This window comes from Sturnira hondurensis, unplaced genomic scaffold, assembly GCF_014824575.4.
Source record: "Sturnira hondurensis isolate 20B ecotype Veracruz unplaced genomic scaffold, ASM1482457v3 Scaffold0015056, whole genome shotgun sequence".
Lineage (NCBI taxonomy): Eukaryota > Metazoa > Chordata > Mammalia > Chiroptera > Phyllostomidae > Sturnira > Sturnira hondurensis.
In genome coordinates, this window is record NW_028087687.1 from 4865684 (window position 1) to 4880017 (window position 14334).

General features: G+C 37.4%; 1 protein-coding gene across 5 annotated transcripts in view; it reads left to right on the forward strand.

Moving 5' to 3' along the window:
* Window positions 1–14334, forward strand: part of ARAP2 (ArfGAP with RhoGAP domain, ankyrin repeat and PH domain 2) — a 164172-nt gene that overhangs the window by 135489 nt on the left and 14349 nt on the right. For all 5 annotated transcript variants that reach the window (XM_037064361.1, XM_037064360.1, XM_037064364.1 and 2 more), the window contains one exon: window positions 3955–4083. In XM_037064361.1, coding sequence (XP_036920256.1) covers window positions 3955–4083 — 129 coding nt within the window. The remainder of the gene's footprint in view (window positions 1–3954; window positions 4084–14334) is intronic.

Below are 14334 nucleotides of genomic sequence, written 5' to 3' on the forward strand. Positions count from 1 at the left end.
CTGTTGTCTGCAGTGCTGCAGTGAACATGGAGGTGTGTGTGTCTTTCTTAGAGTTAGCGTTCTCCTTTGCTTTGAATAAATACCCCAAGTGGGGTTGCTGGGTCACACATCAGCTTCTACACCCACTGTCAGTGCACAGGGTTGCCTTTTCTTCACATCTGTACTAATACTTGTTACTTGTTGTTTTTTCTATAATAGCCATTCTGACAGGTGTAGAGTGATATCTCACTGTGGTTCTGGTTTGCATTTCCCTGATGATTAGTAATGTTGAGCATCCTTTCCTACATCTGTTGGCCATCCATGTGTCTTGTTTGGAAAAAATGTCTGTTCAGGTACTCTGCACATTAAAAAAATGTTTTTTGATGTTCAGTTGTATGAGCACTTTATATATTTTGCATATCAACCCTTTACTAGATAGATGTATGATTTGCAAACATCTTTTTCCTTTAAGTAAGTTGCCTTTTCATTTTGTTGATAGTTTCCTTTGCTATGCAAAAACGTTTTAGTTTGATATAGTCCCATTTGTTTATTTTTGCTATTATTGCCCTTTTCCTAGGAGACATAAAAAAATATTTCTAAGACTAACCTCAAAGACTTTATGGCCAATGTTGTCTTTTAGGAATTTTATGGTTTCAGGTCTTTCATGTAAGTCTTTGATCCATTTTGAGTTTATTTTTGTATGTGGTGTAAGGATATGGTCTAGCTCATTTTTTTTGCACTTATCTGTCTTGTTTTCCCAACACTGTTCATTGAAGTGACTATCTTTTGCCCATTGCATATTCCTGCATGCATTGTCTCAGGTTAATTGACCATATAAGAATGGGTTAATTCCTGGGCTTTCTATTCTGTTCCATTGATCTTGGTGTCTGTGTTCCAGTGCCATGCTGTTTGATTATTGTAGCTTTGTAATATAGATTGGAATCCAGGAGCATGAGACCTCCAACTTTGTTCTCCTTTCTCAAGACTGCTTTGGTTATTTGAGGTCGTTTGTATTTCCGTGTACATTTGAGGATTATTTTTCTTTGTTTTATAAAAAGATTTAATTGCTGCTGTATTTTTTCCCATTCATTTAGTCTCCTCACTTCCCTTCCCCACAGCAATCACCACACCGTTGTCCATGTCCATAGCTCTGTTTCCTTTTTGCTCAATCCCTCTGCTCCCTAACGCCTTCCTCCCCCACTAGCTGTCATCTGCTCTCCATCAGTGAGTCTGGCCCCATTGTTCTGCTTTCAGTGAAACGTACCATTGGTATTTTGATAAGAATTTCACTGACTCTGTAGATTGCTTTGGGTAGTGTGGACATTTTCTCGATACTAAGACTTTCAGTTCATGAACACTGTGTATCATTCCATTTATTTGGGTCTTCTTTAGTTTCTGTCTTCAGTGTTTTACTGGTTAAATTTATTACCTGATATTTTACTCTTTTTGATGGAGTTAGATGGCATTGTTTTTTTTAAATTTCTCTTTCTGATAATTAGTTGTGTATAGAAACACCACAGATTTCTGTATATTAATTTTGTATCCTGCAACTTTGCTGAACTCATTTATTCTAATAGATTTTTTAGTGGAGTTTTTAGGGTTTTGCATATAAAGTATGTCATCTGGAAATGGTGAGTTTTACTTCTTCCTTTCTTTTTTTTTTAATATTTTATTTATCTTTAGAGGGAAGGGGAAGGGAAGGAGAGAGGGAGAGAAATATCAATGTATGGTTGCCTCTGCCAGGGACACACAATGTATTGTATGTCCCCTGCCAGGAACTGGCCTGCAACCCAAGCATGTGCTCTGACTGGGAATCGAACTGCAATCCTCTGGTTCGCAGGCCAGCACTCAGTCCACTGAGCTACACCAGCCAGATTACTTCTTCCTTTCTAATTGGATGTATTTTTTAGATCTGATTACTGTGGCTAGGACTTCAAATTAGAATTAGTTTCATTTTTGAAAACAGTTAACGTGAATTATAGCCTCCATTAATAGAAGACGGTCAATTTATGGGTTAATCAATAAATAAATTATAGCTTTGGGATATTACGGGCTATTATGAACTTTGCCAAACTCTATACAAAATTATTTAAAGAAAACAAGACTTATATAGCACAAAAGATTTTTCTTTAGTTTTTCATAAAACTAGAGAAAATTATATTTTGTTTGCTGATGCACTTGCATATATTTTCTGAGAATTATAGACCATCATAGAAATTCATAAGGTACTTCTTCACTTGAGTATTTATTGAACATCTGTTATATATGTATTCAACACTCTACTGTGTACAGGGATATGTGTGTAAGCACAAGGGAGATATATCTTTAAGATGTATGCCCTAGCTGCTCTTATTCATTCATTTATTCATTTATTTAGAATTGCCATCATCATTGATTTGCACCAATAAACACAAAATGCAGAACTGCATTACATTGTACTGAATAGTAAGCAAAATCTGGTTATTTACATTGGAAGCAGAACTTTTATTTTCTTTGGTGGACTGGGATTGTTGGTATGTTCTGGAACGCTGTGGTCATAGCAGGGGAGACTAGTGTTAAGAAGGATATGATATACTTGGTTGTCTTTATTTGTGACTTTATTGCCAATTAAAATATGGTTTGTGTGTGATTGTGATATCACGACAGAATTCCTTCTGGTTTGTCATGAGCATTCCTACTCTAACCAAAAATGAAGAGCCCACGTGCTGCGCACTTCAAAGGGTTTGGAAGAGGCGGGCGGACGCCGGTTTGGCGATGCCCCGGGGAGGCTGCACCGCCGTCTTCCCGTGGCGGGCTCTGCTCTTGCCGTTCGGCGGTGCTGCCTCCAGTGTGCCGTGGAAAGGGTTCAGTTTCCTTTTTCCCAGCATATGCTCCTGTTGTAACATTTTATTAAATGACTGACATATTTTGATTAGCAAAAAACTTTCCTGTGGGGCTCTGGTTGTAATTGTAAAATATTTTTTTAGTTAATGCTGTGCTAAGAGCTTCTGATGAGTTTCAAAATAGGATTGCCTAAAACCAAATGTGTACAGAGAGTATTTATCAAAGAAAAATCTTTAAGATTTCATTAACTTCTTGTTTTTGTCCTGTTATATCAACAGTTAATATATAAGATTGCTATATAATGTTTCTAATTGATGTTTTCACTGATGGTTAACATATGTTTAGTTAATCTATGTGTATTATTATTATTTTCATATGGTCTCTGTAAATTTATATTTTATGATTTTGTATTAATTGAGAATATCAGCTGTAAGTTGTTTACTACTATTGGTTAGAAGTTATAATATGGTCATCTTTAGGGTTAATTTGTTATTAGTTGTTACTGGAAAAAAGTATTTTGCTAGTCATTTTGTAATTATTTAATTGCATATGGAAACAGGCAGATTTCCATAAGCAAACCAGAATGTTAGCTAAATTCAAAAGAAGACAGTATAAGATACTGATTTGTACCCTGGCTGGTGTAGCTCAGTAGATTGAGCCCGGGCCTGCAAACCAGACAATCACAGTTCGATTCCCAGTCAGGGCACATGCCTGGGTTGCAGGCCAGTTCCCAGCTGGGGACGCAGAAGAGGCAACCATACATTGATATTTCTCTCCCTCTCTCCTTCTCTACCCCTCTAAAGATAAATAAATAAAATCTTAAAAAAAAAGATACTGATTTGTTGTGCAGAAGGGCAGCATTATTTCTGAAATTTTATCTAAAGGATACTGTCTGTGAATTTTTTAAAATAGTTGAGGAGAAACCAAATGTTCCTCTACAGATTAATTTGTATAATAAATTGTATTGTATACTTAATGATGTTCTAGGTGTTAGGGTCTCTTTTTTATGTAGTCTTAGTGCTGTTACTGTGTAACGTATGCTATGGTTACACTTACTGTTGCATACAGATCATTTTAAATGAATTTAAAAAATTTGATAATTGGATCAAAAAAATACCTTAATATATTCGATCTGGGTTTGTGTTTTTGCAGAGCGCCCTCTTCACTACACAGAAAACGTGTTGGAGCAGGTGCTTCGCTGGAGTTCATTAGCTGACCCTGGCTCTGCTTATCTCGTGGTGAAGCGATTCTTAACCCTCGACACAGTCAAACACTACAATGGTAGGTGCTGCCAGTACACACTGCAACCGCAATGGAGTGTTCAAGTGGTTCAAGGATAGTGACCGTGGCACAGGTGTTATTTGCAAACATTAAAAAATAGAGATGAATAGCTGACTAGCACTGTCCAGCAGAGAGAAGAATGTCCACACACGCCGGGGAACCCTGCGCTGAGGCCAGGTTTCCTGGAGCCCAGCACAGTGGCAATAGTTGGCTGACCTGATGGTCCCAAGTTAGAGTTTTTGAAGGAATGGTTTACATTTTCAAGGGCTTTTTGCCATGCCTACATGTTTCTCTAATCTTTAAATAGCTGGTGAACCTTCTTCCTACATTACCAAAGTTCTCTGGGTATTCAAGAAGTGTAAGTAATACAGGCTCAGAGATTGATTGCTTGTTATAACGCTCATTTTAAAAAATATTTTATTTGTTTATTTTCAGACAGGGAGAAAGGGAGGGAGAGAAACATTAGTGTGTGGCTGCCTCTCACGCGACCCCCACTGAGGACTCGGCCTGCAACCCAGGCATGGGCCCTGACTGGGAAGCGAACCAGCGATCCCGTGGTTCACAGGCTGACACTCAGTTCACTGAGCCATACCAGCCAGGGCAATTCTCATTTTTGTGGATATTGGAGAACAAGTATAAAATAAAAACATTTGCGATAAGGATACTTGCCACCCAGCTGGGAGAAGACATATATACCACGTCAGCTTAAATAAGAAATTAGCTAGCAGAAGGGGACCATATAAGACAGTCTCTGAACTTGTATGAGATATCAGAAAACTTTTATTTGGAAACTTTGACTCTTCTGTTGTGCTGCCATTAATTGTTGAGTTAGAAAAAGATTTTCTGCCGGCTCTGGATATAAAACAACTTCAAAAGCAAAGGATTCAGGTTTTATAAGATGGATTTTTACCACAACTTTAATAATTAATAATAATGATAGCCATTATTACTTATTAATCATATATTAACTGAGCTCTATTGGTATATCATTATGTATTATATAACATTGTGATAACATATTAATCTTTCACTGAGCTCTGTGCACACCAAATGTCATTTAAACTTTTTAAAATATCCTTGTGAGTTATATTGTCATTTGAATTTTACAAATTGGGAGAAGCTCAGAGAAATGAAGTAACTTGCCCCACCCAGGTCACAGCTAATAAATATGGGATTTGAGAAGATATTTGTCTTCTAATTATGAAAAAAAGGTGGGGATGTTAATACAGCTCATAAAAGCTATAAGCCTACTACTTAGTATGATTTCAGGCTCTCTAGCCAACATCCATAGGACAGTAAGTTCTAAATTGTACCACGGTTAATTTGATAAATTTCTGGCTTCGTGATGCTGTCTTAGCCACTATAACTATGGCAGGACTGGGTGGCGTGTAAACCACAGAAGTTTGTTTCTCACAGTCTGGAGAGTCTGAGGTCAGGGTGCCAGCGGGGTTGCGCTCTGGCCAGAGCCGCATCCACATTTCAGACTTCTCAGTTTGTGTCGTCACATAGCAGAGATAGCAGACCAGCTCTCTGCGAAGCGCTCCTCCCACTCAGGGTGGGGGGCTCCCCCTTCCTCTGGCCATCCCATTGGGAGTCTTGGGGAACACAAGCGTTCAGTCCTTAACACTGTTCATTACATCTTATACGTCACATGAAAATATTTGCACAACGTGCGAGCAGTGTAACAACCTCTGTCCTTCTTGTCTTACAAGTACCTAAACAAACAAAGCAGATACTGTTCTTTTTGCTGTGGAGATTTACCCTCTTAGTGACCTTTATCTCATTTTCTTTGATACTCCTACATATGACTTTGACCACCTCCCCTCTATACCTCTGTTCATGTGAATTCAATATGCATCCTTGTCAAAGAGCAGTGATTCTCAGGTGCGGGCCATTTTGTCCCCTGGGGGCTATTTGGCAGTGTCTGGAGGCATTTCTGATCATCACAGCTGGGGGAGGGGTGCTTCTGGTATTTGGTAGGAAGACGCCAGAGGGGCTACAAACCATTCTGCAGGTCTTCACAAAAAGGGGTCGGGCCCAAAATGCCAGTGGTGCCCATGCTGAGAATTTCAATCCAGAAAACCTATGAAATCTGTTCTAGTTCTTAAATTCTGTATTCTTTCATTTTAACATTGAGATAAGGGGAAAAGAGTGTTGAGCTTATGAAGTAAGTCCTGTCAACATTATGAAACATATATAATATAGGCTCTCATGGTTTCTTTTACAAAATAAGTCAACTTTTCAAGTATATGTTTATTTTTCTGGTGAGAATTTTCCTTTTTTCAGTATTCCTCCAAATGTCTACTTCTTCATGTTGCGCAATACTGAAACCCCACCTAGCCATAATATCACAGCTTTTATCGGAATGGTAGTGGGCTGGCTCTGTGAATAAAAGGGACAAAAATAAGATCCTAAAAAGCTGTGATATAAAGGAAGGCTTCGTGCAGCTGGGGTGATGAATAATCCAAACAAGGCTACCATTAAGTGCTGCTGATCTTTGCAGTGGGGGAGGGGAAGCAAAGACTGAGCAGGTTGAGAACAGTAACATCTGAGTAAAATATTCATGCTGTTTAAAGAGGAGAGGAAACAGCAGAGTGAGAAACTGAATGTTGGCCCCACCCACAGACTGGGTAGGGAGATTGGGATTGTGGTGATGCCCCACGTATTGTGCCTTCTTTCTGGGGCTGTGAGTGTGTGCGGCTGTGAAAGCGTCAGGCCTCTGTGAGGCCTACATTAAGCATTTTACATTAAAGCTAGAGACCCAAGCAGTGGAAAGCAGGCCTAAAGGGTAGTTTCCGGATTGGGATGAAACTCCGGAGTAAAATGTCACTAACTTTTGTGTTACTCTAATATCATCTTCATTTTTGTAACAGGTGGGAGCGGTCCCTGCACTATTCCTACTTCAGTTTGACAAACCATTGCAGAACTTGTTATAATAGCTATACTTCTTTCTACCAGAAAATTGTGTCATTGCATGAAAAAAAATCAGGCTTTAGAGTTACACTGTCAGCAAATACATTAATTAGACCGTTTCATGTTAGTAATGATGTATTTTGGGTCAAAAATAGGAGCACCTATGAAGTAAATATTTAAAATACTTTTTTTAGTTTTCTAGCCAATAAAAGGTTTTACAAATGTTTTTAGTTAGAGCTTGATTTCTATTTTGACTGTCAAATCAAAATGATCTCTTTCATTTTGGTCTATTCTGCATCTGTGTGAATTTAGGAATATCCTTTTAAACTAACTTTGGCCTGCTGTTTGTTTCTTTAAATGACTTTTTTAAATCATGCTCTTTCCCCCCTATGGCCGTGCCTTGCAGCAACGCGATGCTTGTCAGTCCTTTTTGTGGATGTGCTTTGTGGTAGATTTTAGGTTGCGTGGATATTCAGTCTACTCTGTCTCTGCCCTGGCAGGGGTCTCCTAAATCAATCACAGCGACCACCTACTCCAGAATTGCTGCTTCTTTCAGCACATCCACCACTCCTTAAAATTGGCATCTAAAAATGAAAGTAAATCAAACGTGATTTTTCTGTCAGTTTGTTAGAAAAATCGGAGTCATCTTAGAAGTGCATTGCTCTTCACAGCAGAAGGGGAACCGTGTTAAAGATTCCTTTCATTTAAGATTTTCTTTTTGTATCCTGGAGCCGAGTGGAAATGAGTCAAGTTTGAAACAAGGGTGGTTGGTTGCAACTGCATTTTCTCTTTGTAACACACATCGAATGTGTTAATATTTTCTGAAACATAAAGTAGAAAACTCCCAGTTCACAAAAGCCCTGGACTGGAAGGCTTCACAGGTGAATTGTACCAAACATTTAAAGCAGAACTAATGCATATCCTCCTCAAACTATTCCAAAAAAATTCAAGAAGAAAGAAGACTCCCAAACTCTTTCTATGAGGCCAGTGCCACCCTAATTCCAAAACCGGATAAAGATGACAAAGACAGAAAACTATAGACCGATACCTCTGATGAACATGGATGCTAAAATCCTCAACAAAATAATGGCAATTTGAATTCAGCAAGACATTAGAAAGCTCATACACCATAATCTAGTGGGATTCATCCCAGGGATGCAAGGATGGTACAGTATTTATAAATCAGTAAATGTAATATACCAGGTAAGCAAAATGAAGGACAAAAATCGTAATTGTATCAATAGATTCTGAGAAAGCATTTGATAAAATCCAGCACCCATTTATGATAAAAACATTTAGCAAAAGGGGAATAGAGTTAGCATACCTCAATATAATAAAAGCTATGTATGAGAAACCTACAGCCAAAATCACACCTGATGGGCAGACACCTAAAAGCTTTCCCATTAAGATCAGGAACAAGATAATGATGTCTTCTTTCATCACTCTTATTCAACACAGTATTGGAAGCTCTAGCCACAGCAGTCAGACAAGAAAAAGAAAGAAAAGACATCCAAATTGGAAAGGAGGAAAAAAACTATCATCATCACAAATGACATGATAATGTACATAGAAAAACCTAGAGTCTTTACTAAAAAAATACTTAACCTAATAAGTGAATTTGGCAAAATAGCAGAATATGAAGTCAATATTCAGAAATTGGTGGCATTTTTGTATACCAACAATGAAATATCAGAAGGAGAAACTAGGAAAAAAATTTTAAAAAAACTTTTTATTTTTTAAGAAAAATAAAGTACCTAGGAATAAATTTAACCAAGGAGGTAAAAGACCTATACATGGAAAACTATTAACATTGGAGAAATAAATTAGGGAAGACACAAATAAATATACCATGTTTATGAATGGGAAGAGTTAACATTGTGAATATGTTCATACTACCCAAAGCAATGTATAGATTCAGTGCAGTTCCTATTAAAATACCAATGGCATGTTTCACAGATTCATAACAGATATTTCAAAAATTTATATGAAACCAAAAAAAAACCCAAAACCCTGGATAGCCTCAGCAATCTTGAGAAAAAAGAACTAAGTAGGAAGGATCACAATATCTGGTATCAAAGTATACCACAAGGCCACTGTAATCAAGACAGTCTGGTCCTGACATAAAAACAGACACATCAATCAATGGAACAAAATAGAGAACCCAGAAACAAACCCAAGTTTCTATTGTCAGTTAATAATTTGAAAAATGGGGCAAGAGCATAAAATGGGGTAAAAATAGCCTAGCTAATAAATGATGTTGGGAAGATTGGACTGGTACATGCAAAAAAAAAAATGAAACTAGACCACCAACTTACACCATAAACTAGAATAAACTCAAACTGGATAAAAGAGTTAAATGCAAGTTGTGACACCATTAAAGTTCTAGAGGAAAAAATAGGTATGAAAATTTCAGATATCCCATGTACCAATAGTTTTGCTGATATATCTCCTAGGGCAAGGGATATAAAGAAAAAATATACAATTGGGACTACATCAAATTAAAAAGCTTCTACATTGCTAAGGAAACCATCATCAAAATGAAAAGGGAACCGACTGTATGGGAGAACATATTTGCCAATAATACATTGGACCCTTGTCCAATCTCCAAAATATATAAAGAACACATGACTCAACACAAGGAAAGCAAACAATCCATTTTAAAAAATTGGACAAAGGACCATTTCTCCAAGGAGGACATACAGATGAGCCCATAGACGTATGAAAAGATGCTCAGTATCATTAGCTATCAGAGAAATGCAAATTAAAACCACAATGAGGTATCACCTCAAACCTGCCAGAATGACTGTCATTTATACAACAACAAACAACAAGTGATGGCAAAGATATGGAGGAAAGGGGACCCTAGTGCACTGTTGGTGGGAATGCAGACTGATACAGCCACTGTGGAAAACAGTATGGAATTTCCTCAAAAAACTAAAAATGGACCTGCCTTTTGACTAAGTGAGTCCACTGCTGAGAATATGCCCAAAAAATCCTGAATCACCAATTCAAAAGAACCTATGCACTCCAATGTTCATAGCAATGCTATTTATAATAGCCAAGTGCTGGAAACAGAGGAGCCCATCAGCAAGTGAATGAGTGGATAAAAAACTATGGTACATTTACACAATGGAATTCTATGCAGCAGAAAGAAATCACTCCTACCTTTTGTGACAGCATGTATAGAACTAGAGAATATTATGCTGAGTGAAATAAGCCAGTTGGTGAAAGAAAAGTACCATATAATCTCACCTATAAAAGGAATATAATGAACAAAATACACTAAAGAGCGAAATAGAACCACAGGCATGTAAACATACAACAAACTGAAAGCAAACAATTGGGTGTGGGGAGAGGGGATAATGGTGGAAAGACAGGGAAGAGACTATAGACAAAGAACAGGTATGAATGACCCAGGGACATGGACAACAGTGTGGGAATTGACTGTGGGAGGGGGGTGGGGATCGGTGGAGGAGGGCAAAGAGGAAAAACTGGAACAAGTCTAATAGAATAACAATAAAAATACGAAAGATGAAAAAAACAGTAGCAATACCACATCCTTTGCCTCCTGTCCCCTCATACTTGACACCTAGTTGCCTAGTTGTCCCCTCATACTTGACACCTAGTTGCTGTAAATCATAATCTAGCTAAACTAACTCTGTATTTACAGACGTATACACACAACATGTGTTTCATTAATTGTATGACAATTATTTTTTATTTTATGTGATAAATTCTAAGCCTACACCTTTGGTTGACATTGTTTTTACCACCTTCTTGCTAAATGAAGCATTTTTATCGAATAAGTTTGAGGGTTTATGAGTTTTAATATTCTCAGTTTTGTCACTTTATCCGAACAGTTTAAAATGTAGACATCACAGTAGGAATGGATATAAAGTCAGCTAGCACTTGATTTCTGCTCATTGATTTAAGGTAATGAGGTAACACACTTCACATATTAGGAGTGCACTAGAGCAAATGGATTTTCTGTTGCCTCTACTTAAAATCAATTCTGTGCTTTTCAAAAGCAGCATTTGATTTCTTAGAAACGTTTTATACCATTGTCCTTGTTGTAATGAGGGGTTAACTAACTTGAAAAGAAAGATAACAGTCCTCAAATGTCTTTTCTCTTCCATGGGTTATGACTGAGGCATTGAGATAGGGGAATAAAACTTCATTAAAATTGCTATTTAGACTTTGTCATAGCTAATCTTACTAGACCATATTTTATCATTATCTTTTATGTTGAGTTGTTTCAATGTCTCTAATTGATAGCTTCTATAAGGGTACAGAATAAATAATTTTACATCGCTAAAGTCTTATTCTGAAGTGTTAAAGTTCTTTTAAAAAATACCCCAGTAATTGGATGCGATATATGGAAATCAAATTTTAATGATCTCTGTGGGGAAGAAATACTTTTAAGATACATGTAACTCAAATTCAGATCTCGGTGGGTTTCCAAATTTAGGTTGCTGCGTGTGACAGATGCGTTAGAATTCAATTTGCATTAGAATCAAGTAGTTCAAAATGCAGCTGCTGCTGGCAAGTTGAGGCCTGGGAAGCTGAGCCATCCACTATCAACTGACTTGAGAAACTTTCAGCAGAAATAGTACGAGTCTGTAAATCATAATCTAGCTAAACTAACTTACATCCCACCTCCATCAAAACTTTTTTAAAACCAAAGATATTTAAAAGTTGATGGTAAAACTTTTTCCACTTTAAGCGGAGGTATTTTGGAGAGAATTGATGATGGCCTCTGATAGTCACTATACAGTCTGAATGTCCTGACTTCTAATATTACACTTTGGTACTGAGAAAACCAGTCGATAAGTTTCTGTTAGCTCTCTCTTTTTATTCAGGAATCTGTGGAAAGCATTATCTTTAAGCTTTAAAGATATCTTCAAAGCATAATCTTCACTCACCCACACCCAAAGAAAACCTAAATATATGAAGAGTATTTAAATATACATAAAAATAACTAACAACAAATTATTGGTGACTGCTATAGACCAGGGTGTCTGTCCTTTCAAGCGCAGAGAAGTGGTTCAGCCAGGTGGTCCTTGACATTTTTTCTAACACTGAATGCTCTTCATTCAAGGAAATAGCATTTCCTTGAATAGCATTTCCTGTTTTGTTTTTCTTGTATGTCGTGTTCTTCTATTATAAGATTCTATCTTAAACTCTTTTAAAATATGAATAAAAAACACTTTGTAATTGAGAAAATTACTGATAAAATTTCATAAAACTACAGACTCACTCTTGCTAGGTCGTTAGGGAATGCTTTCTAAAGGAAATTAGCATTGATTATTACAGAGACAGCTATGTGTACTTCTCAGTTTCTTACTTTGGGTGCTTCCTAACTCGTTAATGAAGACAGTATAGAAGTTACTATTTGGGATGACATAGGGGTAGGGTCACTGAATTCCAGTTTGAATGTGTTGGATTTTAGTTGTCTGTGAATTGTGCCCAAGGGTAGATGTTTAGAAGGGAACTAAGGAAGCTATGGAGTGCATTGCATAGAACATGGCTTTAGCCTTGAGGGCATACAATATCATGCAGCTGACTTGTTAAACTTAAAGAAGCCCTGACCTGTATGGCTCAGTTAGTATGGCATAGTCCCACAGAGCAAAAGGTGTCCAGTAGGATTCCCGGTCAGGGCACACGCCTGGGTTGCAGGTTTGGCCCCGCGTATGAAAGGCCACCTATCAATGTTTCTCTCTTGCGTTGATGTTTCTCTCCCTCTCTTTCTCCCTTCCTTCCTCTCAAAATAAATAAATAAATAAACACATATTTTTAAGAAAATAACATTAGAGAGCTGGACATAGAATTAATCTTTGCAGTTAAGGGATGGATGTTTTGAGGTGACTAGTGTGTGAAGGAACAATCAGAAAGGGTGCAAGAAAACATCAAAAGGTAAGTTTTAGGAAAAACAGTGTTTAACCTTGTAAACCGGTGCATGAGGTCAGGAAAGGCACCAGGGCATGTACTGGTATTGTGGTAATGGTGGTGATCATGGTAATTGTAACCATTCTTTAGAAGTGCCTCAATATAAAAGACCCAATTCTACGGTAGTTACTAAGAGACCTGAACTGTGATTCTAGTAGTTGCTTTCTGATCTTGTATCATAACCTTTGTGAGTCACATTTCTCACTTATTAATGAGATTATATAATCTGTACTCCCTACTTCAGAAAGTTGCAAATCACATGAGATAAAAATACGTGAAAAACTGTACTTGAACAACAATTAAAAAATTAAAATAGACATTTTAAAAATCTAAAATGTACACTAGTTTTATATAATGTTTACTTTTTTCTTGATCTCCCAGTTGCATTAGAAAATGTCTTCAAGTTTTTCAGTTGGAAAAAAGTTATTTTGAATTTAAAGAGAAGTCATTTAGCTATAAAACATCATTTAAAATATTTTCTGTGGAAATGAATATTAATAAATTGTGCCAAAGGACAATTTTAGCAGTATGCTATTCAGAAATAATTTTAAAGTCACAAACTACCTAAAAATAACCATATTTTAGTACGACAGGGTGATTGAAAGAGTATTGTCTATGGCCAGAGTTGTGTATTGTGGAAACTATTGGGATTTGTTAGTTACCTTTGTTTGCTTGTGGCTAGGATCCCTAATATGGTTAACCCTGGGACTTCTGCTTGCAGGTAGTCATTCCATGCTTACATTTGTGTTGTGAGGAACTATTTCTACTTTTTAAAGTAAATTGTTTCTTATGCTAATTTTAATTGTAAACATCTGCTCAATATTCTCTGTGTAAGTAAGGTTTTCCCCAATCCAAGGGATCATTGGGTTGAAGACTAAGCGTTCTTCTTCCTAAAATCATTCATTACTCTATAAACTTCAGAAACTGCATAAATATTTTAAAATTGTATCACCTTAGCACGAAAAGGTTGCTAAAGGTTCCAGTCATGCTGCAGTGCCCCACTCTGCATCATCAGTGGCTGTCGTCTCCTAGGAGGGCCCCAGCAGCCTGCAGGATGGGGGTTAGTGCCCATTTCCGGAAAGATGGCCATGGCCGCACTGGGGCTGTGTGGCCTCAGCACTCTGCGCTGCCCTTTAGTCTCAGGCGGACCGCGGATCATCGTCTGCGTTCTGCGGAGAAAGTTTTAGACTACAGGATATATTGATGAATTTATGCAAATACAAATTTGGCATTCTCACCAAAGAGTGTTTTCTTAATAGAATGGCCTGGAATGGTTGGTCTGTGCGGGGCAATGGCAGTGTTGCATGTGAGATGTAGTTGGTGTTAAGTGCTCTGCCTTAGCCATTTTGTCTTTTTTAGCCTTTCCTGTTTCACTTTGGCAGAAATTTCTTT